General features: G+C 55.7%; 10 protein-coding genes across 10 annotated transcripts; 7 read left to right on the top strand and 3 right to left on the bottom strand.

The window, feature by feature from the left end:
• Positions 1-3,114: 3,114 nt before the first annotated feature.
• SH3YL1 (SH3 domain-containing YSC84-like protein 1) lies at positions 3,115-5,357 on the top strand (the record flags this gene model as incomplete). The annotated part of the gene is made up of 2 exons (XM_037320263.1): positions 3,115-3,379; positions 3,457-5,357. 2 exons carry the CDS (start codon positions 3,115-3,117, stop codon positions 5,355-5,357), a joined length of 2,166 nt encoding a protein of 721 aa, XP_037181627.1.
• Positions 5,358-6,109: 752 nt separating this feature from the next.
• Positions 6,110-8,602, top strand: arp9 (SWI/SNF and RSC complexes subunit arp9; the record flags this gene model as incomplete). The annotated part of the gene is made up of 3 exons (XM_037320262.1): positions 6,110-6,671; positions 6,737-8,495; positions 8,557-8,602. 3 exons carry the CDS (start codon positions 6,110-6,112, stop codon positions 8,600-8,602), a joined length of 2,367 nt encoding a protein of 788 aa, XP_037181435.1.
• Positions 8,603-9,339: 737 nt separating this feature from the next.
• On the bottom strand, positions 9,340-10,422 carry CGCA056_v005006 (uncharacterized protein; the record flags this gene model as incomplete). The annotated part of the gene is made up of 4 exons (XM_037320261.1): positions 9,340-9,695; positions 9,746-9,782; positions 9,838-10,256; positions 10,296-10,422. 4 exons carry the CDS (start codon positions 10,420-10,422, stop codon positions 9,340-9,342), a joined length of 939 nt encoding a protein of 312 aa, XP_037181434.1.
• A 1,120-nt stretch (positions 10,423-11,542) lies between these two features.
• Positions 11,543-11,982, top strand: CGCA056_v005005 (RutC family protein; the record flags this gene model as incomplete). Its single annotated transcript, XM_037320260.1, has 2 exons — positions 11,543-11,646; positions 11,697-11,982. 2 exons carry the CDS (start codon positions 11,543-11,545, stop codon positions 11,980-11,982), a joined length of 390 nt encoding a protein of 129 aa, XP_037181433.1.
• Positions 11,983-12,489: 507 nt separating this feature from the next.
• On the bottom strand, positions 12,490-13,534 carry CGCA056_v005004 (UPF0394 membrane protein; the record flags this gene model as incomplete). The annotated part of the gene is made up of 2 exons (XM_037320259.1): positions 12,490-13,336; positions 13,392-13,534. The coding sequence occupies 2 exons, from the start codon at positions 13,532-13,534 to the stop codon at positions 12,490-12,492; spliced, it is 990 nt and encodes a 329-aa protein (XP_037181432.1).
• A 1,255-nt stretch (positions 13,535-14,789) lies between these two features.
• On the top strand, positions 14,790-15,733 carry CGCA056_v005003 (putative metallo-hydrolase; the record flags this gene model as incomplete). The annotated part of the gene is made up of 2 exons (XM_037320258.1): positions 14,790-15,276; positions 15,327-15,733. The coding sequence occupies 2 exons, from the start codon at positions 14,790-14,792 to the stop codon at positions 15,731-15,733; spliced, it is 894 nt and encodes a 297-aa protein (XP_037181626.1).
• Positions 15,734-16,231: 498 nt separating this feature from the next.
• yogA (putative zinc-type alcohol dehydrogenase-like protein YogA) lies at positions 16,232-17,378 on the top strand (the record flags this gene model as incomplete). Its single annotated transcript, XM_037320257.1, has 2 exons — positions 16,232-16,290; positions 16,346-17,378. 2 exons carry the CDS (start codon positions 16,232-16,234, stop codon positions 17,376-17,378), a joined length of 1,092 nt encoding a protein of 363 aa, XP_037181625.1.
• Positions 17,379-18,193: 815 nt separating this feature from the next.
• Positions 18,194-18,994, top strand: CGCA056_v005001 (uncharacterized protein; the record flags this gene model as incomplete). Its single annotated transcript, XM_037320256.1, has 1 exon — positions 18,194-18,994. The coding sequence occupies one exon, from the start codon at positions 18,194-18,196 to the stop codon at positions 18,992-18,994; it is 801 nt and encodes a 266-aa protein (XP_037181437.1).
• A 492-nt stretch (positions 18,995-19,486) lies between these two features.
• Positions 19,487-20,521, bottom strand: KRR1 (KRR1 small subunit processome component; the record flags this gene model as incomplete). Its single annotated transcript, XM_037320255.1, has 2 exons — positions 19,487-20,204; positions 20,268-20,521. The coding sequence occupies 2 exons, from the start codon at positions 20,519-20,521 to the stop codon at positions 19,487-19,489; spliced, it is 972 nt and encodes a 323-aa protein (XP_037181436.1).
• Positions 20,522-22,145: 1,624 nt separating this feature from the next.
• On the top strand, positions 22,146-23,998 carry asd-4 (GATA type zinc finger protein asd-4; the record flags this gene model as incomplete). The annotated part of the gene is made up of 5 exons (XM_037320254.1): positions 22,146-22,388; positions 22,447-22,606; positions 23,051-23,171; positions 23,238-23,298; positions 23,360-23,998. The coding sequence occupies 5 exons, from the start codon at positions 22,146-22,148 to the stop codon at positions 23,996-23,998; spliced, it is 1,224 nt and encodes a 407-aa protein (XP_037180510.1).
• Positions 23,999-25,408: the final 1,410 nt, after the last annotated feature.

The following is a 25,408-nucleotide window of genomic DNA, read 5'->3' as shown; positions in this document are numbered from 1 at the left end:
CTGAGAGCAACTCCTGTCTCGGCCGTCTCTTCGGGTTCTGTTCCGGCTTGGACCCTCGTTGACCCCTTTGACTCTCTCTCTCTCTCTCTCTCTCTCTCTCTCTCTGTCTGTTCAGGGACACATTAAAGTTGTCAAATATTGATTTGGGCAGTGTGTTAATATCGGGCTACTTCCAAGCAAGGGCGAAGGCGCCCGTCTCCGGACTGCTTCGCATATTGCGCACAGCTCGACATGTTCGCCCGAAGCATGGATCAGGCTGCATGTCAGGACGAGTCAAGACGAGCGTAGAGTGGGATCGTCGAGGCCGTCCGTGTCCCGTCCGCGCGCCCAGACCCTACTTGACCCTTTCCCCTCGAGAGACTGTTGCGCCTGTCTTGGACGGTGCATGGCAGAGGAGAGACGATTGGGTGGGCTGTCTGTTCTGAGGATAAGGGTCGCCGGCAGCTGGCTCGCAACGAAATAACAAGGTTTCATCTCATGATTAATCATGTAAAGCTCGCTGATGTGGCTTGACGAGGAGGATGCAAACTCTCCCTCCCTTGCTTACTGTTGGCTCACGACGACTTTGCCAATGGGCGCGACAGAATGGACCATGGCGCTCTAGACTGAAGACAATTGCAAAATGCGTGCATCTGCAGGCATTGCATGCCCCGATGGGAGGCAGTGAAGGAGATTGGCTTTAGCTCCGTTGGGGTTTTCCTGTTTGTTTTTCCTTGCACCTATGCTTCCTTTTTCGACGTTTGCCATTCTTTTCCCCCTCTGTCTCCCTTGCGTCTGGCTAGCGGTTTGCCTGGCGGGAAAAGGCGTGGTGCGAGTGCAGTGCGGTGCGATGCGATGCCTCTTTTGAGCGTCCGATCTGCAACTGTCTGCAGGTCTGAGTAAGAAGGGTGATGGACCATCGTAAGTAAGCAATGCTTTAGGTGCTAAGTGTTACCAGGCTGTCCAAGTTGCCGGTCCTTGCCGAGAAGTTTTCTAGGATTGGATTGGATTCGTGTCGCTGCATGTACGTATATTCATCATCATCATCATCATCATCACACTGATTAGTCATGACTGCTTGGGGTGCATGTACTTGATGCATGTACTTGAAGAGAATGTGGGAGGGGAGGTACAGACGCACAGCTCGGATACGCAGTCTCATTGCTGGTCTCATCAGTGTTGGGTTAGCAAACATTCTTCTTCCTGCCGGAGAATGGATGCCACAGCGGGATCGTCGACCCACCACTGCAGCAGCAGCAGCCAGCAGCAGCATCATCTTGTTAGTCAATCTAGTGACAGTTACGCCCCCCGAATACGACGGGACGGGACTGGACTTGTTCTCGCACAGGCACCACTGGAGGCGTCCCTCAAGCTTTCAAGCTACTGCGTATGTTGATACCTTGTCTTGACACCACCAATGCATGCGCTTCCGTCGGTCCTGTTGCAGTGGGGTTTCGCCGTGAGGTCAAGCTGCATGAGAGGCGCCAACGTGTGGACTGTGGAGGAAGTTGGTGATGGCCTGTGAGTCGCAAACCGGTACGTGTGTTGGTGGCTCTCTGGATTCTCATTCGATTTACACGTGTAGAGAGAGACCTGGATAGGCTGGTGATGGTATCCGCAACTCAGCTGGGAGAGTTTGGCACCGCCCCAGATTTACGTACCTCGGGACGCCAGAAGAGGCCATGGGCCAGCCTCAATCGGGCCAGGCTTCTCGATTTCGCACTCGGCCTTGCCTAATTTGAAGCCGTCGCCTCCGGCTCGCAAAAACGTGGATAGCGCCAGCAAAGGTGGACTGGGACTGGATTGTTGAAGTGTCTCTGAGAAAGACTGGTACATACACTACACAAATACTTGAAGATCACGTCGTTTTGCCCCCCGGTGTTCCTGACCCTAGTCTCACATTTTCTTTTCTTCTTCTTCTTCTTCTTCTCCTCCTCTTGCTCAGGTACAAAGGCATCTTTCAAAAAACTGCTGAACCGGCCGGACTCACCTTATTGTTACCCTAGGTACCTTACCGGGCACCTTACCGGCTGTTTAAGTGCAAGCGTCGGCAAGAGCCTTGCCCTGCGTCTGCCTGATTATCTGAGGTAGTATGGGATTGGCATAGGATTGCCATTCACCTTGCTTTCACCCTCAACACGCCTCACTCAGTCAATCCCGTGGCTCCCGACTTTGGAACTTAGACACGCCTAGCCCCAGTCTTGCCAGCAACAAATATTTGCCAACACCACGAGAGGAAGGAAGAAAGAAAAAAAAAAATTCAACAAGAAAAGAAAACACCACCACTGCCGACCGAATTCCCTCGTTCTCACGCCGTTGCTCACTTCTCCCCAACTGGCTCTTCGTCGGCCCTCTCTCTGGCCTGCTGCTACCACCAAGTAGCTACGCAGTACCTAACTGGCACCCGGCCTATCCCACCTGGGCCTGGTCCATCTGAATTCTGGTCCGGCGCCGTCGACGAGCCAGGGGACAGGGATCGGCCCTCTCCTCACATCCTCGTCGCCCACGTCACCTGCGCGCAACCACCACCCCCAAGACCCAGGACCTTTCCTTCTCTTCCCTCCCTTGTTCGCCCACACGCCCCCCAGGAGAACGACCCAAGACCCGACGACCGACCCAGGCAAGAACCCAAGCCCACACCCACACCCACTCACTCCCCGCTTGGCCCATACACCCTTCCCGCTGCCTGCACAACCTGACGCTACGCTGCTTTTTGCGTGGTGATCCGTGAGCCCTGCCACCGTCTTGTACTTGCTGCAGCGCTGCACCTTGCTTGCTGGCGCACCTCACTTCAAAGTACTCAATTCCTAGTACCTCAGAGTGGAGGAGGCTGAGTTGACCCGGTGGACCTGAATGATCCTGTCTAACAAAGCCCAATTCGTCCCCCAAATTCTTGATCCAGCTCTTTCCTGCTTCTCTTCTTCAACCTCTTCCCATACAGGCGGGATCCAGAGAGAAAGCAGGTCTTTTCTGCTAATAGGTGTTGGTGGCGAGAAAGCAACACCACAGAAGCGATCGACGAATGTCGCTGTCGTCGCTACCCCGTCTCCATCTGCGAACGGGGCTCAAAAGACATCACCAACGCCCTCGCCCATAATACCCGATTTCACCCAACCACGAACCGCACATCGGACCATGCAACGGGTCTCGAGCTTCCTCCCGTCTTGGGAGGCCAGGAGGAGGAGCAACGCCAGCACCACGAGCAACGCCCGAAGCAGCATCATCACGGCAAACAGCAAATCTCCCCTCGAGAAGGTTTTTCGCTGGTCCACCAAGCCCGCCCCTCTCACCACCACTGCTCTTGCCACGGCTGCCTCACGTATTGGTCGTGAGGCTTTCTGGCCAGCAACCCTCGATGCGGAGTGCGATCGTGCCGCCCGCATTTTGAAATCATTTTGCTGTAAGTGGCTTCATTTTACTGATCCCGCCTCGCTTGTTACATGGTGCACCCGTTCACTAACACCATTTCGCTTGCAGCCGACGGCTTCCTCGCGCCCCTGCACGATCAGCCCGACCGCTCATCGGCCCTCACTGAGCCCCAAACACCAGTTCGAATTTTCAAGAAAATTCCTCCGAGGATTATCCAGAATGCTGCAGGCATTGCAATCTTCACTTGCATGCGATCGGGCCTGTGGATGACGGGGTCTGGCGGCTCAGGCATCCTGATCGCCCGCAAAGCTGACGGTACCTGGTCACCACCCTCCGGAATCGTGCTGCACACCCCGTCCCTGAGTTTCGTAATGGGCGTCGATATTTACGACTGCGTTCTTGTCATTAACAACATCGCTGCCCTCGAGCAGCTCATTACTCAACCTACTATTACGTTGGGCGAAGACATTGGTCTCACAACTGGCCCGTTAGTCGCACTGGAATCTACAGAGGTCGACCCGAAATGGAGGGAGCTGGACAACACCGTCTTGACGTACATGAAGGCAAGAGGACAGTCGCAAACCGTCAACTTGACGGGCTGCATCCTGAAGGAGCGTGGAAATGAGAACGAGAGGTTTTACGGGTGCAACGTGTCGAGCATGGACATTTGCGCCGGCAATGTGTCTAGGCACGTGGAAGAGACTCGTCCCATGTTCGAGGTCATCAAGGAAGCCGAAGGAAGAATCGACGCGGACCAGGTCATCCTCAGCAAACTCTCGGCTCTGCCCGCACCAGGAGACGCCATTCTTGAGACGCCCAGAGCCTCGCCCGCCTCGCCAAAGACCAAGATTGCTTTCGGAATACCCAACGCTGAGGACCCGGACCCCTTTGGTGTGCTGGCACTCGAGATGGCCGGACTGGAGATTCGCGAGGCCGGAACACACCAACGCCCGACAAGTCGCCAGTTCGAGTTCAACCCTACCCCAACCAGCCCTGCCTTCTCAAAGTTCAGCAGACAAAGTGTCGAAACGACAACGACAAGAAGCAATCGGGCCAGTCTCATGTCCACCAAAACGAACCGTACCAAGCTGTCGGAGGCCTTCACTCACACCAGCACGGCCATCACTACCCCCGACACCTCGCCAAGCCAGAGCCAGAGCCAAAGCGAAGACGGTGCTTCCATCCACAGCTTGCCTGCACTGAAGGAGCCCGAGGAGATTGATTACACCAAGATTGATTTCACACCCTTGCGGCAGATGAGCGGTAGCCACTCGATCGAGGGCAACATCATGACGGACAGCGACGACCACTTGCGTACCGACGTGAGCACCATGGATGATGCGGCGACCAAGGCATCTAGTGTATACACCAAGGACGACGCCAGCATCATCACCAAGCATGATGATGAGATCGAGGAGGAGGCGCAAGACGAGAACGAGGATGATGACGCCGACGACGAGGACGATGAGGACGACGAGGAGGAGGCGGTCATCTTCGAAGTGGCCGAGGTCCAGCCGGCACGCATGGCTGCCCCGATTCACGCCAAGGGCTCCCTGGTCACGATTCCTAAGAGGATTCCGCCCCCCTTGCCTGCGAGAAGCCCTGCGAGAGGCTCCCGCGCGAGCAAGAGCGAGATGGGAGATGTGAGCCATCTTCACAGCCCACTTCAGTCTTCCTTCACCGCCTCTCCTCGCCAGTCCATTGATTCCAGCTCTATCAGAAGCGAGTCGTCGAGCAAGATCCCGTCCATCAAGGAGGTGCCTGCTGAGGATGGGTCGGATGCGGAGAAGGCGAGCAAGACCGATTCCATCATGACGGAGAAGCTGCAAATGGATGAGTCGGCACTCCAGACCCCCACCGTCCAGGAACTGGACAAGGCCACACCTCTGGCCCCTGGGGCTTTCCCAGATGAGGAAACCGATTTTATGATCCCTTTGGGCAGCCCTTTGAAAGAAGTTTCCAGCATCGAGTCGAGGCATGTTGCCCCGAAGGCGGTTGATGTTGCATGATACCATTCACTTTCTTTTTGCTTTTTGCGTGGGACTAGGTGTGCCACCCAGGAACTTGGACACGCACGCTGTCTCATTTTCCTGCTTGAAATTTTCACTGCCAGGCGTTGGGGGAGATTTACAGCTGCAAATTCTGGGAGCAGAATACTCAGCAGTTACTTGCGATTGACGAACAACTTTACGACGGTTTTAACAGGCGTTTACGGATTCAAGGCTCAAAAAGGCCAGGCACCGGGAGGGTACAACAACACACCAAATGATGATTGGGTACACAGTTTGTACCATGGGGGAAACGGAACGGTTAACTGGATTGGGGGAGGAACTGTATACCTTAGAACCGGACGTCGGCCGAGCAGCCTCAGATGCTGCAGAGGGACATTACTTGGGCCACCGCGGGTCGACTGTGAGGGGCAACCCAACAAGATCACCCGGCAATGGTAGCCTAGCCTTACTACGTATTGCATAAAGATAATGTTCAATCATTCAGAACACTCCGCGTCCCATTTTCAAGCCGCACGATAACATGATAAGCCGCAGCTTGCTTGAGCGGAGCTGCTGCTCGATCTTAGAGCCCCAGATCTTTATGATTTTGTAACCGAAAGAAAACTCTGAGCTACTTCCTTTGAACAATGACAGCCTCGGATTTTGTGAATCACCAAACTGCTATCACCAACATCATGATTGCTACTCTGGTGTCTATGCCTTGCTGTGTGTGCAAGAGCTGCACGGACCGGAAAAACATTGTAGCAAACATGCTGTTTGCACGGACCACCCCAGCACTTTCTGGCTCCAACACCACCAGTGGCTTTACAGCTGGCGCCAGCAGCTGCACCAGCACCAGCATTAGCTCCCAAGAGGACTCTGCCAGATACGCGTTTCGATCGCGGCCCCAGACACTCGCGCAGGTTACGCCCACGAAGCCTCGAACTCGAGCCACCTACGACGACAATCCAGGCTCTGCCACGCCCCACGACACTCCAGCTCAATCCCGTGCCGCGACAACCCCTCGCGCCGGCAAGATGTCGACCCAAACGGGCAAGTTCCGCGAGGACCAGGTCCTCATCATCTGCCCCGGCAGCCAGACGACCATGGCCCAGCTGGGATGCGGCGAGCTGACCCCGCCTGTCCATCGCATGCCCACGCGCATGTTCAAGGACGAGGAGACGGGCGAATGGCGCCCTTTCCACACCTTCAAGCGCAAGAAGGCTGGCGCCAATGGCGCTCTCGCCATCGACGGGCCGCGTACCGATGAGGACGAGTACGAGTGGGTTGAAGACACAGACTCGAGCGAGGGCGCCATCTACCCTCTTCAAGGTACGTCGTGGTGGGCACGATTGCAACGCGACAAGGTTTGCAATGCTAATTGAGTGGTTTCTCAGGCGGTCGCATTGCCAACATGGAGGCCTTCCTGGCCTTCCTCGACCATGTTCACAGCATGCTCACGACCACTTACCACAACACTCCCATCATGCTCATCGCCTCGCCCCAATGGGCCCGCCCCGACAACGAGACGATTGCGCGCTACATATTCGAGAAGACGCGAACCCCGGCCTTGTGCATGATGCACAGCGGCATTGCGTCCCAGTACGGCGTCAAGTGGCCGAACGTGACTGTGGTGGACATTGGCTACGAGAAGGTCGACGTAAGTTGCATACACGACGGTCGCGTGGTCAGCTACGGCGAGCTGGGCGCCCCGAACCCTGAGCGCTTCATCTCCGGCGGTGAGATCTTTACGCGCAAGTTGTTCGAGAAGCTCAAGAGCAAGGACTTCACCTACGACATGGCTGAGCAGCTGAAGAAGAGCCACGTCTGCGAGGTTCTCCCATATGCGCCCAATAAAGCGAAGCTGATGGAGCTGCCAACTACTTCGACGGCAGGGGCTGCTGGGAGCGGGCCGTCTGCCGCGCCGGCTGCCGAGGCACCTCAGACCAGCGAGCCAGCGCGTCCCGTGGCTGCCGGTGACGAAGAGCCCGAGGAACCTAAGGGCGACGAGGGTGTTCTTGACGTAGCCAGCATCGTTACGGCGGGCAACGCGCGCGACTTTTTGGCCAAGAAGGAGAAGGAAAAGCAAGAGAAGGGCAAGGGTGGCAGAAAGGGCAAAGCTGCTCAGGAGGCAGAGGCTGCTAAGCCTGTCCGCTTGCCCAACTCGAAGCGCACGCACAACATGTTCCACTTTGAGGAGGTCATTCAAGAAGAGGTCCAGCCTCCCAAGAAGGAGGAGCCCAAGCCGGAGGCCAAGGAGGAGCCCAAGAAGGAGGAGGCCGGCAACCCCAATGAGTCCAAGGACGTGGAGATGACGGACAGCGCCGCCAAGCCCGCCGACGCGCCGGCTCCTGACGGCGAGTCGAAGCCGGCAGAGGCCACCCCTGCCGACCCTGCTGCGGCCGCCGAGACGAACGGAACGACTGCCCAGCACGCCGCTGTCGTCCATACCGAGACCCCTACCGCCACCAACGGCGTGCCCGGCCCTCCCGAGAGACAGGCCAAGCGCGTGCGCCGCGACATCGAGGTCGGTCTGGAGCGGTTCACCTTTGCAGACCGTGGCGAGATTGACCGGATCGTCACGACCATCTACCGCACCGTCCAGAGCATCGACGACATGTACATCCGTCCCCTGTGCTGGGACAACATCATCTTCGTCGGCAACGGCGCCCGCCTCCGCGGCCTCAAGGACAACATCATGCAGACTCTGACGGCCCGCCACCTCATCTCGCCCAGCACGGCGACCATGTTCACCTCGGAGCTCCCCTCCAACATCGCGACGCCCACCGGCACCGGCGCCCAGACCCCCACCGGCTCCTTCACCGGCGCCCCTCACCAGCTGCCGCCCAACAGCTCCGGCGTCAACCCCCTGCTCCAGGCCGCAACCACGGCGTCGGCGCAGCACCAGGGCACCCCCGGCCCCGGCGAGGCTAACGGCACTCCCGGCGGCGCCCACCACTTCCACAGCCAGACGCCCACGAGCATCAAGCTGGCAGCGCTTCCCACGTATCTGGGCGAGTGGAACAAGAACGGCTTCGAGGAGGCCATGTTCCTCGGCGCGCAGGTCGCGGCTCGTATCGCCTTCTGCCAGCACAATCTGGATATGGCCGGCCTCGAGGCCCAGCGTCTGGCGAGCTTGAGCAGAATCGAGTACAAGTAAGTTTCTCCCCTCTTACTCTGACCGCGCATTCATATACTGATACCTTTTTTTTCACAGTGAGATGGGCCCCAAGGGCATCCGCACCCACTCGATGCTCAAGTAAGAGGGCAGCATGCTTCGTCGTTGTTTTCTCAGTCATGGAAAGCCGGGCCAGCGCAGGCGTGGGGGATACTTGGGATGGTAAGTGGTGAGAGAAGAAGAAAGACGAAAGTTTTGGCATCGACACGGGCATTTTTTGCTTGCCTTATACTGCTTGTCTTGTACCCCGTTTCCAAAGGGATGGGTATGAGATGTCGGCTTTACCGCGTTCTGGAGTTTTACGGACACATCAAAAACCCGGTGGTGTGAAGGCGTGGGGGATTGTTACTTTTTTTTTTTCCTTTTCCTTGTTAATGAAGCTACCGTGGTAGACTTGGCCATTCGCGGGGATTTACATATTGCTTCTCTCCTTGATTGTATTCAGCAGGCAGCTTCCTCTCCGTCGGCCCCTCAAGGAGGGGCCTGGAAGGGTTGCGCGATGGACTCGAAGTTGTAGAAGGGGAGGGGGTGAGCCAGTGTTTCCACGATACTCCCAATGCATAGATCATTCAGAACCACATTCGAGTTGTGACCAAACCCACAGAGGGTGTTTTTATTTGCCAGTGCCTATCATCATTTTACCGCTAGTTTGCGCTGCCAGTTTACCTGTTCATCATTCACGAGAGCTCCCGCTGATATCTCGCCATCTCACAACTCCTCCACAATCGCTCTCCCAGCAACAATTAGCTCCCCATACCAGTTTTCTCATCTGCTCCCGTCATCCACTCATCATCTCAAAACATCAAAGCACCTGCGCATATCTCAAACATCCTGCTCCGACTTGCCAGCGGGGTTCCACTTGGCCTGGCAGGTAGGGCACTTGGTACCCCAGCCGCTGCTCTCGCGTGCGAATGTGGCGAAGCATCCGGTGTGGGCGTAGTGGCCGCAAGTACCGCAGCATACCGTCTCCAAGTCGCCGAACGCCTGGTAGCAGACGATGCAGTCTTTGCCCTCCTTGGACTTGGGAACGCCATCCTTGAAGGCCGGGTCGTTGTCGATCTCGGCCTGGGTAGGGCGGATCTTTGGGGCGCGAGCAAAGATCGTGGCGAGCTCGTCGTCGGAGATCCTCCTCTGAGGGAGAATCTCGGCAGGAGCGCGCAAGACGTGCGTAAGGACATCTAGAGCATGGTGAGCAGATGCTAGTGATGCTGAGATGCGTGGGACTCACAGATGACATGCTTGCAGTTGCTTCGCGGGTTGAATTTCTTGCGAGGTGTTAGTGATTGCACTTCTATACTTTGATTGATGTAAACCACTTACGGCAGCGGAACAAGTGCACGACGTCTCATGCGCAATAGTGACGGTGTACATGTCGTCGCCGGCTCCACGGACAGCGAGCGAGAGCCGATTCGGGTTACCCCACTCGTCGTTGGCGTACTGCTTGATGATGTACATGCGCTGGGTCATGGCCTTCTTGGTGGACATGATGTGTCTATGGTCGTTGACAGGGACGCCGTTGCGTTGCTTCTTCGTGCTCTTGGGGGTGGAGCTGGCGCCCTCGTCGGCGGGATCAAAGCCCTCGGCGACGGGGCGGACGTCGACTGTCTGGCCGTCGTAGTAGGTCTGCCAGTTCTGCAGGCGGTTGACGAGGACCTGCTTCCGGCCGTCGGTGGGGACGTTGCGCATCATGAGCTGCTCCTTGATGATGTCGACGGAGAGCTTAGACCAGTCAGTTCCATCTGGAAGGGGGCCAGTCTTGATGCCTTACGTGCCGCGACCGAACCGAGTGAGGCGAGGGATGTCGGCGGGATATTGGAGGGGCTTCTTGGGTGTCTTCTTTGGGGTCTTTTGGGAGCCCTCGAGGAGGGTCTCCGGATCGTCCATGTCCATGTGAGAAGAAGACATAGTGGGGTGAAGTGAAGGTGGCTTCTGAGATCCCGCTGCAGGCAGGATTGTGCAAGTGTCGGGGATGGAAGAGGTAGGGTCAATGGCTCGAATTGTCGCGAAAGCCAGGGGTGACTTATGTACACGACAGTCCAAGGTTTTCCGTAATGTATTGATGTGAAAGTGGGAAAGCATAGATTGGGAAGGTGAGATGGGGGTGAAATATTTGAGCAGCCCGGCAGGAGCAGACTTCCTTGGTGGCCGCCCTTTCATTCTGGAAGGTGCGGCGAACCCAGCCGGTGGTCTTGCCAAAAAGGCAGACATGTTTGACCAGTTTCACTTTTTGCAATCTTTCAACGGCGCAACGATCCCAAAGATGTTCCAAGCAATTGATTTCAACAGAACGTCGTTGCAAGCGCCAAGGTGAAGTTATTCCCATTCAGAACGCACGTATCAACCCCGCGCCTCACTCATATCTTGATTTGTGCCATTTTCATCGACGAACTCAAAGTATTCTTCCATCTCATCTGAACTCGGTGGCCACTAAAGGCTGTAGCGAATGGGATTTACCGCAGTACCTAGAACTGTCGTCAATTGGTTCTCGGTGAGCGCCGGAGCCATCGGTGTAAGGAGTCCCTCGTTGGCAGGGGTCCCACGTGGCGTTGATGTTTCCCAGAGACCGTGGAAAGACAGGTGCGGGGGGTCCGTTTGACACTCTCATCTTCGCTTTTGACTTTCGCGCAGGTCGTAGCTGACCATACTGGGCCATGTACTTCTCTGCTATCTTTCCACGACGCCTCCGTTTGAAACGATTGACTCACCGAGGAAAAGAAAATTCCGGTCCTGCGTTGGTGTCTGCTGCTTTTCGGCAGCTGAAGCCTTTGTCCCAATCTGGCCTGTCAGGGTCGTGAAATGGGGTCCTGATTGGCTTCACCTAGCTACCCTGTCTAATTCTCTGCATCCCCCTGTAAATCAAGTGACTCAACAGCAGCGGAAGCCCGCTTGACCTCATCCCCTCTCTTCCATCATTCCCTCTACTGCGTAGTGTCAAAGTATTCAAGAACCTAGACTTCGGCCAACCTCTTCATCCCACGCTCATTGCCCAATACCCTTCTCTCACCCGTCCGCATCCTATCCCACAATGACCAGACGAAACATCAGTTCGGGCTCGGCCTTTGAGGCACAAATCGGCTACTCCCGCGCCGTAGTGTCGGGCGACCTTATCTTTGTGTCCGGAACGACGGGGTACGTTGCCCGTTTGAGAATTTGCGGCAGGGAACTTGACAATGAGACAGGTACAACTATGAGACTGGAGTCATCTCGCCCAACATCGTCGAGCAAACCGAGCAAACAATGGAGAACATCGCTGCCGCTCTCGCTGCGGCCGGCGCGGAGATGAAGGACGTTGTCCGCGTACATTACATCTTGCCCGACCGCAACGACTTTCAGATGACTTGGCCTGTTCTGCAGAAGTGGTTCGGCGATGTGCGCCCGGCTGCCACCATGATTCAAGCCGGTCTGATGGAGGAAGCCATGAGGATTGAGATTGAAGTCACGGCCAAGAAGGAGTCGGCAGCTTGAACTGAGCCAGTGTGAACAGCCTGAAAGAAGCCTGCCATGTACATACCGCTCAGCTCTTCTGCTGGTAAGAATGCACGTGTAGTCGAACCCAAACGCTAGAAACTTTGTACTATAGAACGAAGACAGACAGCTTTAGCATCGGCCACACCGCCGTCCATGTGTCAAACATGCAGCAGTCAGCCATTGGGAGGACATTGTAGCCTCACTTAGAATGCCGGTTCTTGTCTTGGACTCTTCAGATGAAGTTGAGACGGGAACTGGACAGTTGGTCGGCGACCATACAAAGTCTCGACTCTTCCGGTGACTACAGTTGGCTAGGGCCACGACTAGCTTCTATGGTCGCCGACCTCCCAACATGACGTCCACCTTGGGTTTCCCGCATACCACTGCAGAACCCCGGATTTGTACGACCTGGTCCACACAGAAGTGGCTGAGACACGGGTAAATGTTTCAGAAGATTTCGCTATGGGTGCCGCTATGCAAGAAGAACGACGACTACAGATGTATCTAGTGGAAATATGAGGCAACCAGGGCTCCCGCGCCAAACATGGACATGATGGTGACAAAACTGGCTGTAGAAAAGATGGACACGCCACTGAGACCGTGTCCGGATGTGCAGCCTCCCGCTATTCTGGATCCGAGGCCAATCAGGAATCCGCCCGCTGCAGCGAGCTCCGGCGACACGGCCGTATCCGCGGCACCGAGCGCAAACGCCGGATACGCGTTTGCGAGTGCCCAGGCACCCGCGGCCAGACCGGCTGAGAAGAGGATATTGCTGTACGAAGCCGGCTTGCCCTTCTCACCGCCGCCCTGGACAACCCACCAGAAGTATCTGCCAATCTCGTCGTAGGATGTTGACACGCCCAGCATGGACTTGCGTGTCAACAGGGAGAAGAGTTGGGCGAGACCGATGAAGAGGCCGCCGATGGTGGGCGCAACGACGGCATAGGGGCTAGCCGGGGTGTACTTCATCGTAGCATAGATGACGCCGGCGAACACGGCCTCGATGCCGATGAAGGAGGCTACCCTGCTGATACCAGCGCGCTCATGGACGGTGAGCTTCGGGTTCTCAGGGGCGGCTTTGACGGCGTTGGACGTAATGGCCTTTTGGAGAAAGCCGGTCCATGCGATACCCGCTGAGACGGCGCCAGCGAGCACGTAGATGCCAGACTGTGTACCCACCGCGATCTGGGCCAGGACGGTGCCCGGGCAGGAGCCGGAGAGGGCCATGCCGGCGCCGAGGATTGAGCCACCGAGGATGTTGCCGTCGTACTCGGAGAAGAGGCCCAGACGAGAGGGGCTGCGGGGTTTAGGGCGGACGTAGCCGAGCTTGTCCAGAGTGACAACAATAAGTCTGGTCAACGGCGTCAGCGACGTGTTCATGCACGAGGGAAGAAAGCGCAGCATACGTGCTACTGGCGGCCGCGGCAAGGAACGCTTGGATCATGTGCCAGTTCTCCAACTTGAGCTGAGCAATAATGACGGAGGGCTGATATACGCCCGCTCCCACCAGAGCGGCACCGAAGGCGGCGCCTGACAAGACGGTCGCCATGGTTATGGTTGGTCGCGGGTTTACTGAGATGAACCGGGTTGGTGCGAAGCAGCGCAGGTTTTTATATGAGTGGTTGCCGAAACGAGTGAAAAACCTGATGATGCGTGGAGAGAGTCTATCTCCAAACGCCAAATCTCGTTAGGCTTGTCGGATGAACTTATACGGTTTTTCAAACGTGTAAAACGAGAACGAGACTACAGTCAGGGGAAAAGGCCGCCGGACGGAGGGAGTCTCTGTTGATTACAGAATCAAGCCCGAGAGGCAATGAGCGTCGGGGACTTGGAAGAAAGCAATGGCTATTAATGGCCTAAAAATATGGTGGTTTCAGTAGCGGGGCTCCATTTATTAAACCCCGTCGTCGCAAACGCCGCGCTTCCCCCTCTGACCTAGGTGAGCTCCCGCCCCAGCAGAGGGGTCCCTGCCAATGGGGCGACTCCGTCGGCAGTGTTGCCGTCCGCATCTGCGTCGTAATATACCGGGTATCTACACGTCGGCCGTTGGTTCGGCTCATTGTGGACGTAGTCCTAGATTCGAGAGATGGGTGGCGTTGAGTTAGTCTTGACTCGGCGTCCATTGCGCCTTCTTCTCCCCCGCTAACGACATGGCGCTAGATGATTCCAAAAAAGCAATGCTCTGGACGAGGGAGCGCTGCTTCGGAAACGCGGGAAGGCCTGTTCTCGCAAGAAAGCCATGCGACAACTACAATGGGAGATGGGCATCGCGATGTGGAACAATTAAACAGCCAAGACGACGACGATGCATCAGTGTGGGAGGTCGGCATTCACCAACCAGAAGCCGGATAGCGAAACTTGATTGGTGAAGCAGAGTCTCAAGGGGATCAATAAGGTTGCATCAGGGGTCAGCGCTCCCGCACTGGGGTGTACCTTGATAAGCATGCTTTCGCAGGGTTGAAAGTCCCCGAGACCTGGGGCACCGGTGACCGTTTCCACTCCAGGTCGCCGACGTCGGGAAACAGTCCGGGGCACGGGCGTCGCCGGAGAGTGGGTCCGTTCACCGGGATGCTGCCTCCAAGGACGCGCTTTTGCGGGGGCTTGCTCGGTGACCACGGCGTCAACGGTCGGAGGAAGATGGCGTTGATAGGCGGCGAGGCTTATGGGATATGTTTCGACGTGTCGATATAAGACTCGGTTGAGAGGCCGCCTCGATTAAGACTTTGCGACGCACTCCTGCGCAATACCGAGTGAACCGCATCCAAGTCCTAATAAGACATATCCATCCGCAGAGTTACCCGAAAATGGCTCCAGAACCAGTTATCCATGAAATCTTTGAGCCGGTGACGGGTACATGGCAGTACATCGTCGCTGATCCCTCCACCAAGGCAGCCGTCATCATCGATTCCGTTCTGGACTTCGACCCCGCCAAAAGCGCAATCTCCACAAAGACCGCCGACGACCTGCTTGAAGTCATTCGCGAAAAGGGCTACAGGGTCGGCATGATTCTCGAGACGCATGTCCACGCCGACCACCTGACGGCGGCCAAGTACCTGCAGTCCCGGCTGCGGGAGGCGCAAGACGGCGCAGCGCCCGAGATCTGCATTGGCTGGCGGATCGGAGAAGTGCAAGAGAGATTCGCAAACAAGTACGGCATCGCTGAGGAGGAGTATGCCCACACCTTTGACCGGCTATTCGACCAAGACGAGGTCTTCAGTATCGGCGGATTAAAGGCAAAGGCCATCCATTTGCCAGGTCATACTCCCGACCACATGGGGTACATGGTCGGAGGTAAGCTCCCAAAAGCAGAAGTTTGGAACGGGCACTAACACGCCGCAAAGCCAACGTCTTCGCGGGCGACTCGCTCTTCAACCACGACGTCGGTTCCGCCCGCTGCGATTTCCCCGGCGGCAATGCTAGAGACCTCTTTGCTTCGGTGCGGAAGCTGCTTGACTTGCCTGAAGACACCAAAGTATGGACAGGCCATGATTACCCACCAGAGGGTCGGGGCCCCGTAGCGGCGACCGCAGTTGGTAAGCAAAAGACCGACAACAAGCATCTCGGCAACGGAGTCAAGGAGGAGGAATTCGCCAAGTGGCGCGAAGGGAGGGACTCGGGGCTCGGCGAGCCCAGACTGATGCACTGGGCTCTACAGATCAACATCAGGGCTGGCGACATGCCCAAACCAACCAAGAGCGGCGACCGGTTGCTGCATGTGCCTGTCAAGATGCAGGGCGTGAACTGGTGATTTTGAAACTTGGGCAGTGTGATGCCACTTTGTCTTGAATTTACATCCGTATGTGTAGATTAGCGTGTCTTCGAGAATTGTAAACGATACCAATGCAGAAGACGTCGCATTTTGCGCCTTGTCATTTGCGAATTCTGGTTGGTTGACGACGTGGAAGCCGACGATGGGCTTCAGCGAAGATCATTTCAGGTGGCCCATGCGCTGGGGCTTCTCTCAGCGCTCAACCCCCCAAAATGCCGAGGTTCCTCACGGCCGTCAGCGTCATTCAATGCGGGGGCCGGTCCCCCGGCTGTGTGGAGGTTGAGCCGGGGAACGTCCATCTCCCCCACGCAATTGCACCGTCTCCGCCGGGATTGGGATACACCTCATTAATAATCATCACCGAACGTGCAACTTCATAAAAACGCAGTCTTGTCAATCTCACCTACCAGTGGACCGAACGGCGTCAATTATACGCAGCAGAAGACTAAGAAGACTTATACTCAAAAGACTATTACGATGCCGTATTCCATCACGGTCAAACAGATCGAGGGAAAGCCCGGGAAGGTCTACTACCCGTAAGATACAATTCATCTGCTGGTCGATCTCATGATGGCTTACACAAACATACAGTCTGCAACTCAATGAAGTCCCAAAACCCTCCCCAGGCCCTAAGCAGGTCTTGGTGAAGCTCACTGCGGCGGCACTGAACCACCGTGACCTTTTCATCCGGCGCCATCTTTATCCCGGCATCTCATTCGACCACCCACTACTTGCAGACGGCTACGGCTTTGTTGTCGAGGTTGGCGAGGGTGCCAGCAAGGACCTCCTGAACAAGCCCGTCGTCATAACCCCAAGCCGCGGCTGGGCCTCGAGTCCCGATGGCCCCGAGGACGCTCGCAAGTTCAGTGTGATCGGTGCAACCAAACTGTACCCTGACGGCACCGCACAGGAGTATCTTGCTCTTCCCGAAGCCGAAGTCGAGCTGGCACCGGAGCACTTGACGCCAGCCGAGGGAGCCGCACTGCCCCTTGTGGGCCTCACTGGCTGGCGTGCGTTGGTCACGAAGAGTGGCAACGCTGAGAAGGGCAGAAACATTCTCGTCACGGGCATTGGCGGCGGCGTGGCGCTCCAAGTTTTGCAGTTTGGCGTGGCGCTCGGCTGCAATGTCTATGTCACCTCGGGCGATGAGGCGAAGATCGAGAGGGCCAAGAAGATGGGCGCGGCCGGCGGTGTAAATTACAAGGAGGACGGCTGGGAGAAGAAGCTCCAAGGCCAGCTTCCCAAGTCACGCCCTTACCTCGACGCTGTCGTCGATGGTGCCGGGGGAGACATTGTGGGCAAGGCCGTGAGGCTGCTCAAGCCCGGCGGTGTCATCAGCCAGTATGGCATGACCGTGTCGCCGCAGATGGACTGGTTGATGCAAGCGGTGTTGAAGAACGTGGAGCTCAAGGGTACGACAATGGGCTCGCGAGATGAGTTCAGGGAGATGGTTGCCTTTGTCAGAGAAAAGAAGATTCGGCCGATTGTCAGCCGGACGGTCAAGGGACTGACGAATCTTGAGGGTATTGACAGTCTGTTCAAGGACATGGAGGCTGGCAAGCAGTTTGGTAAGCTGGTCGTTGAGTTTGACGAGTCTACTGCGGCGTCAACATCCAAGTTGTAGATGAGTTGGTAGAAAGTGCGATTCGGGTGTGTCCTAGCTTTTTGTGTTTGCTGTCCGTGTATCACCTGCCGGTCTTGTTCCTGTGCCACAGTGAGAAAACATCATAGAGTCTTCAATTTCAGCCGGCATACTTGGCACTGTGATTACAGACTTATCTGACAAACAATTTATAGGTGCTCTTATGATGTCTACTAGACTCTGGTTCGTTATTATTGCTGTTATGTTTCTATTTGGCGTTTCTGAATAAAGCAATCCAAGTGCATCGTGGCCGTCCTGGGAAGGAACGCTGAGGAGGTCATTCCCAGTTCAACTCATAAGGTAGTACCTTAGATTAAAACAGTGAACTTCAACAGCAATAGTCAAAGCTTCCTCCTGAATGTCAACATGCAGCAGATAGACGACGTAGGCAGATGGATAGTTACCCACGAAGTCCTACAGAACTGCAAGGGCCATCTCATCTTTGTACACATTTCTTCTCTTGTACTTTCTCATCTACTGGGCATCAGCCAGCCATCCCTCTCACTTTCAACAGTGAATTTTGTTTACTGTGCTTGCTCCTTCCTTCCTTCTTTCCTCTTTCATCTAAGGAAGGTGCTCCTTCCTTGGGCTTGTTTTACACCTCGCTTAGAGGGCCCTCCCACTTCACCTCTTGTCTCTTGCTCCTTACGTCCCTTTTTCACCCACTACCTACCTCACCTCACACCCTTTCCTTCCTTTTACCTATCCTCTACCACAGACTTTCTCTCAAACGCCACTCCTCAAAGAACAACAACCACTGTCAACATCACGCTTCCAGCACCATCCTCCCCTTCAAGATGCGGCACAAGGCCTTCTTCGCCATCTCAGCTGTGGCCTTCATGCTTTTCATGGGTGTGAGTGCTGTCGCTATCGATGCCGCTGTTGCCATCACCAGCAATATCAACATTGAGCACGGCATCAACAACAACCTCAAGCAATCCGTTGCTCCTGCCCATATCAGCACCAAGCGTGCTAACGACCACACCGACAAGTCTGCCTCCTCCATCAAGTCCGCCCCTGCTGTCAACTTGGGCAAGGTTCCTTCCCAGCTTACTCTCGGTCCCCATCTCGCTCCTGCCACCTTCCACCATGAAAATCCTTTCAGCATCACTGAGCAGGAGGCCATCAAGCGCGGCATCAAGCTGATCCCTATCGACCCTGAGCACTGGAACGCCCTCCTGGCCGCCTCCAACCTCAACAACACCACCAGCAGCCCCGACATCTCCGAACTTCGCCGCCGCGAGGTCGATCCTCCCGACCCGACCGACTGGTGTACTCCGAACAAAGACCCCAGCCAGTGCATGTTCGGCGCCTGGTGCCACGAGATGAGCAACAGAGATGTCCCCAACCGCGCCTGGGTCTTCTACAACGATTGCGAGCTTACCGGCGACCTCCACCCTTGGACTTGGGGCGTGTGGCACGACATCTTCTCCGGCCTTCGCTGGGTCACCGTCTTCTTCATCAATCAGATGCGCTACCCGACACTCAAGTACGCCGGCCGCGAGTGGGGCAGCTGGGACGACGGCTGGGAGCTCTACTACCCGTACGGAACGATGGGAATGTACTACTACCGTCGCTACTTTGACTGCTCTGGTTAAAGTCGCAAACGGGACTGATACGTTGACGGAAAGAATACGCCGAGAGAGAATGTGCTCCATGGACCAAGCGCCGTTGGGCACTGGCAGCGTCCTGGACCAGGAAGGATCAAGATCGGAGATATGCAGAGAGAAGTTGCTTGGACAAGGGATTTCGTTGGAAGCCGAAGTCATCGTGGTTCTCTAGGGTAGCTTGGTCAACTTTATTCTCAAGTCAACTTTATTCTCAAGTCAACTTCATTACATACACACACACCCCGCTAGTGCTGCCATCGTGACATTGCACGCTCTGATGTACAGCTATTGACCTGATGCATCTCCAGCAGTCTGCCACTGCTAACGTGAGAAAGCTCTTGAAATCTTGAATGGAAGGGTATCTTGGGCGAGCTACCATCTCACCAATGTGCGCGGCGACCCCTTTTCTGCGGAGATGCAACAGGCGTCCACCACTCCAATCTACATGATAATCTCCACCACGCTCAACACCGCCGCCTCTCACTCGTCGTCCTCGCTCTTCTTTCTCTTCTTCCTCTTGTGGCCCAACTCTTCGGGCGGGACGAAATCCTTTTCCCTCTCGCGCAGCTTCTCCTCCTTCTTCTGCTTCTGCTGCTCGATCCTCTCGGCCTGGGCGGCCTTGGCCTTGGCCTCCTTGCCGAGGAAGTACTCTCCCGTCTCGATCTGCTTGTCGACCTTGCTCTTCTCGGGCGCCGGCGGGAAGGGCGTGTACGTCTTCTTGGCCTTGTCGGTGACCTTGAGCGGCACGCGTCTCTTGCTGAGCGTCTTTTTCTTGAAGTTGGGCAGGAAGCGGTCCCAGCTCTCGCTCGCAAGCTCCGGGTCCTTTGCGAGCTCGCGCTTGATCATGAGCTCCTTGATGTGGTAGATGGGGTGGATGTTGTTCATGCAGTCCTCGACGACGCGGCGGACCTCTTTCAGACCCTTGTAGGGTCCCATGACCGAGACGGTGCTGCCCTGCACGAGGATGTAGGTCTGGGTGAGCAGCTCCAGGGCCTTGAGCGTCGAGCCGTTGGGGCCGAGGATGCGCTGGCGGCGCTTGACGTAGCGCTCCTTGTTGCGCACGAGACTGCGGATCTTGATGACATCGCAGGCGATGCCGTCGTCGAGAATCTTTATGGCCTGCGGCGCGGGGACGCTTCGAGCGAGGAGCTTGATAAGGTCGCGGGCGTTGAGGATGGCGGCGGGATCGAATGTTTTTCTTGTCTCGTGTTAGTGGACTTGGCCGTAAGGATTGTGCCAGAGGACGAGACAAGTCTCTTACCTTGTCGTCTTGACGGTCATAGAACCTTCAATCAAGTCGAGCGAGCAGGCAATGCCGTGCTTCTCGAGAGACTTGGTGACGAGAGGCCATGCCTCCTTCAGGTAGACTTCGCGGTACTTGGGGAAAACAATCGCAAAGGACGACTCCTCGGCGAAAGTGCCGCCAGCATTGTCGGCAGGAGTGAAAGGGTCGACCTTCCACTTGTCGATATCGTCCGTATCCCACGGCTTGTCCTTCTTGTATGTGGAGGGCATCTTGGCGGATGTCGTGTGTGATTGATTGAGGATGGATGCTGCGCCTGTTCGTTTCGAAAAAATGCGGCGGCAGTACAAGCCATCGAAAAAAAAAAAGATTCTTATCGATAAAAAGCATAAAAGCGGGGCTTTGTCGGTCAGCGGGAGCACCGTGGGCTCACCGAAGCCACCCAAGGTCCACCTAGGTAGTAAGAGTCAGGTTCGAATCATGTTGCCAACTGACATAATGTGTTCATGCTGTTTCTCTAAAGCCTCTTCTCATCCGGTTTGATTGAATTGCTAAGGTTGACCTACTGAGGGAGTGGCTTTGTCTCGGAGAAGTTACGATTGTCCTCAGTGGCTTCCTTGTTTTCTTCTTTCGCGTCATCTTTCATGATGACTTCTAGACGAACATGTCTCTTGAGTTCAGGCCAAGACGACACCAATTACCTTCTATCTTCTAAATAATAACGAAATGGCAGGTATCAGCTAATCTGACTCCTGCCGCCATCATCGACCATCCCGTACTGAAGTCTGTGGACACATGCAATGAAGGCCCCCTCTCAACAATTGCATCAAAAGCTTACCCCAGATACCGAAAGCCGGTCTCCGAGCATGATAGCCAGACATCGTGATCACCTACATCCATCATTGGTCAAGTCTAGAGCTCCTTGAACGTCTTCGGCATTATCGGCGATCAGATAACGGCACTGCTTCTCCCACACAGCAGGGGCGTTGATATGCCCCTATTACGTTGACAAAACCTCAACTTGACCCATCTCAATCTGCACAATAAGGCTGAGGGGCACTCCACCGAGAGTGCGGCATCCGGTCCAATCATTGTGCATCTTCTGCCAGTCCCCGGACTGCAACTAAGCAGAGAAGCGTGATAGGCCAAGCTGTCGCGCAGGGAGTAATTTGCCTTGCTCTCGTTAAGGGGACGAAATGGTAACACACCATCGTGGTGCCTGACTTTTCAAACACACTTCCAAGAACCAAAGCGGTTACTTAATGTCTAAGACCTGGTTGTCAGAGCTTCACCGAATTGCTTCCCCGCCAAATTGAACTACTTTCGCAGGTACAACCCACTGTGCGATCGATCGACGCGCTCTCGACTTCTGAGTCGCTATCCGGACCGTGCTCACCTGCAGCAACTAATATTTTTTTTTTCTCCCCTTCCTTGCTTTCACGCATCTCTGTCCCGCCTGAGCTGCGCGCGCACCTCCACGTCTCCTGCAACATCGAACTCGGCGCAGGCTTACCTCGATACATCAGACGAGACTCTCACAGGCCAACACGTGGTTCTCTTTGCTGAGAAATTTTCAACTCCACGCGCAAGAAGACGATCTCGACATCGCGCAGCCTCGATACCTCCTTCTCCACACACGAACGCGATCATCCCAGCAATCGTACGGCCGACGCCTGCTCTTGCGCCTACATCGACGTCCATCTCACAGACCGACTCAACCTCGCGAATCGGTCTTTTCATCTCACGATATCGGCCTGCTTTCACCATCAAAGTCAGCAACCTCGGAACCTCGATCGACTCTGTTCCGCATCTCGTCTGCATCTCCTCAGCGACGCTCAACAACGACCGCCCTCTCCTTCTCAAGCGCACAGAGTCCAAAGCTCTTTCCGACCGACCATGGAGGAGGGCACAGCACTTTCCGGCCTCCCGCCGCCGCCGACGACCCTCGAGCCCATCTCCCGACCGAGTTCGACGTCAACATCGGCATCCGCTTCTCTGCAGCAGTTGCCAGGCATCTCGGCGCTTGCGCAAGCCAACTCCACGACGAGCTCGCCACAGCTGCGGTACGTGATATCTCAGGCAAGGGCGGACGGAGGAGCCGACATTGCGTCTTGCACCTTGCAAACGCTATGCGCCCTCGTTCCGCACCGTGGCCGATAAAGTGGAGGGATAAGAACTGATAGCTGGTGATCCACAGAACCGCGACTATTCCTGCGCCCGCGCCCGCACCCGCGCCTGCGCCTATGACAGCACCCGCGCCCGCGCCAGCGCCCACGCCGACTCCCTCTGCGCCGATGCAGCAGCCTACCTATGCTTCTCCGGCGGCCACTACCGGCGGAGGATCCACTTCTGGCACTGTGAGTCCCTGTCCCTCTCCGTCGTCGTCCTCTCTCTCTCTGTCGCCGTCGTCCTCCGTCGTCCCCCATCGTCCCCTGTCGTCCCCCGTCCTCGTCGTTGTCGTCCCCCGCCGTCGCCTCTGTCTCCGATACCTATCTTGCATCGATACCACTTTCCGCGCCAAATAAGCGTTGTCGGTGGTTGGCTCTCAGTGGCCAGATAAGGACCCCTGCAAGTGTGGGGCCCGCTGGTTTATGTGGGTCTGATAAGATATTTTATCAACTCAACTCTGCTGCCCCCTTCAAGAAGCCCGCCCGTCCCATCATCGCGAAGTCGAAGTGCCATATCCCACTACACAACCCTCAACACTCTTTTACAACAGAACACGCAGACGAGGGTGACCAGAGACGACAGAGACGATAGCGAAGATGATGGCCACCGCTAACCAGGAGCAACCCACGCAGCCCACTTGCCAAAACTGCCAAACCTCCACAACGCCTTTATGGCGCCGCGACGAATATGGCTCGGTTCTCTGCAACGCTTGCGGTTTATTCCTCAAATTACACGGACGTGCACGCCCAATAAGTTTGAAAACGCGCGTTAATTCTCTTCATTTTGATGTATTGGGGTGTTGCTGACGATCTATAATAGTGATGTTATCAAGAGTCGCAATCGTGTGAAGACGATGCGCCCAGATCTCGCGAAGAAGAAGGTACGCGCGCGAGCTCTTTATCTCTTTCCGGTTGTGGGTCCACTGGCTAACTCGAAGAAAGCAGCAACAGCAACAAGCCGCCAACTTCGCCGGTGCCGATCCGAACGGTATGGACCTAAACAACGCAGCGCGCAGGAAGTCCGCGAACGGCAATATCGACGGCTCCGACTCTCCAGTATCCCGTACGGCTACGCCTTCCCTCTACAACCCAAGCCTGCCTGTCTTCGGGAATATGGACGACTCACAGCTGGGCTTCAACGTCGGCGGAGAAAACCGCTCCGCATCCCCTCTGAACGGCGACCGCCATCTCGACGTCCCGCAAACCCACGAACAGCTTATTGCAGCCAACTCAGCTCTGAAAACCCGCGTCAGCGAACTCGAATTGATCAACGAGCTCTTCCGCGGAAGGCTCAGCCAGATGGAGCAAGACGAGGCAAGCGCGAGGAGAGGGCAGGAGATTAGCGGTAAGGCCGAGGCGCAGCTACGATCGCAGTTGGAGGCCAGCAACAAGCAACTGGAAGACAGCCATCGAAGGGAGAACAACCTCAAGAGACGCCTCGATGAAATGGAGCTTGAGCTTAAAGAGGCTAAGGAAGCTGCCGACTCGTCTTCCGAGTCTGGTCGAGCCGCCAAGAAGCTGCGCGTTGCCGATATGGTGGGCGACTCGGAAGTTTCTACCCCTCAGTCAACTACCGCGTAAGGGCGGTGATGGACGACGGGGACGGACGACGGGGACGGACGACAGCAATAGGGACAACGGCGATAGGGACAACGGCGATAGGGACACCGACGATAGGGATACCGACAGCATCGATACCGGGGGCACTGGCGGCGGCGGTCGGAGATGCTGAGCGCCGGCAGCAGGCGTGACAACGGCAGGCGCGGCGGCAGAGGTGGGGCCGGCGTTGGTGTAGTGGCAGGAGCAACGGCTACTGCTACTTCCGCGCGAAAATCTCCCCTCAAGATGGAAGGAGCGATGCAGATGCAGACTTCTTTCTCGATGCCTATACCTATAATTTTGCGTTTTTTTCTTTGCTTTTGCTCTTTCTCTTCATAACGTCTACTTATGCTACGTTGTCTGTCCCACGGGGCAGATAACTACGAATGTTCGGGTCGCTAGAGAGTGGTACATAGGCGTTGAAGGCCTATTGGGTTCGAGTTACATTTTCAGGCCTCGGAGCGCTTGCGAGGCCTTAATCCAGGGACGACTGAAAAGGGGCGAAGTGTTAGTGGTCGTGGCTGCTGAAAAGGAGCCTGAAATGTCTGCTTTGCGTGGAGTATATAGGATACCTTCCTTGCGAGGTTGCGGGAACTAAAAAGTCTTTCGTCGCGATTGAAAATAGAGGCAATAACACTATTATGATGTGAGAGACTCGTCCTTGCTCTCGTCTCTCTCTTCGCCGTCGTCTCTCTCGCCGCTATCTCCTTCGTCCTTCCTGCTGTCGTCCTTCCTGCTGTCGTCCTTCCTGCTGTCGTCCTTACTGCTATCTTCATTGCCATTATGTTGCCTCTGCTTCGGTTTTCTTTCTTGCTGTTGTCCTTACTGTTGTTATCCTTGCTGCTGTCAACCTTGATGCTGTCGACCATGATGTGCCGGTTCCCATCTTTTGAGTGTCTTTCAAGCGAACTGCCCGGAAAATGTATGCCCTTATTGGGCTTGTATGAATGTCGCATCGTCGTCAAAAGGGGGTCGCCGTCGACTTTCTCTTAACTGAAGATTGTTGTTATTGCTACCGCCATGGCCATACGCTTGTCTTTTGATTTACTGAGTGCCTTTTGCTATGTTCTGATGATACTATTGCCCCGCGGTTTTACTTTAGTCCTTAATTTGAGAGGGAGTCTATCGCCTAATTCATGGCTACAAACTTCAATTACCAGACAATTTGATAAGTAACTTTGAGTATCTGTCAAGAGAAACTGCCGGCAGTCTGGTGTGCAACAAGATAAGCCTAGTGCCTTTCAAGTGCCCAAGATACTAATTAAAGCCTCCGGCTTCCTTCCTGCAACAGGTTTGATATTGAACTGCCCATGTCTACTCTACGCGTAGTTTCGCCTCGAGGAGTTGAAGTCAAAGATCTATTAGCTCAAACCACTGCCGGTGATGCTAGAC

The sequence above is a fragment of the Colletotrichum aenigma genome, assembly GCF_013390185.1.
Source record: "Colletotrichum aenigma strain Cg56 chromosome Unknown KSG_Cg56_contig03, whole genome shotgun sequence".
Taxonomy (NCBI): domain Eukaryota; kingdom Fungi; phylum Ascomycota; class Sordariomycetes; order Glomerellales; family Glomerellaceae; genus Colletotrichum; species Colletotrichum aenigma.
The sequence above is the reverse complement of the archived record's forward strand: the minus strand, read 5'-3'. Positions and strand labels throughout refer to the sequence as shown.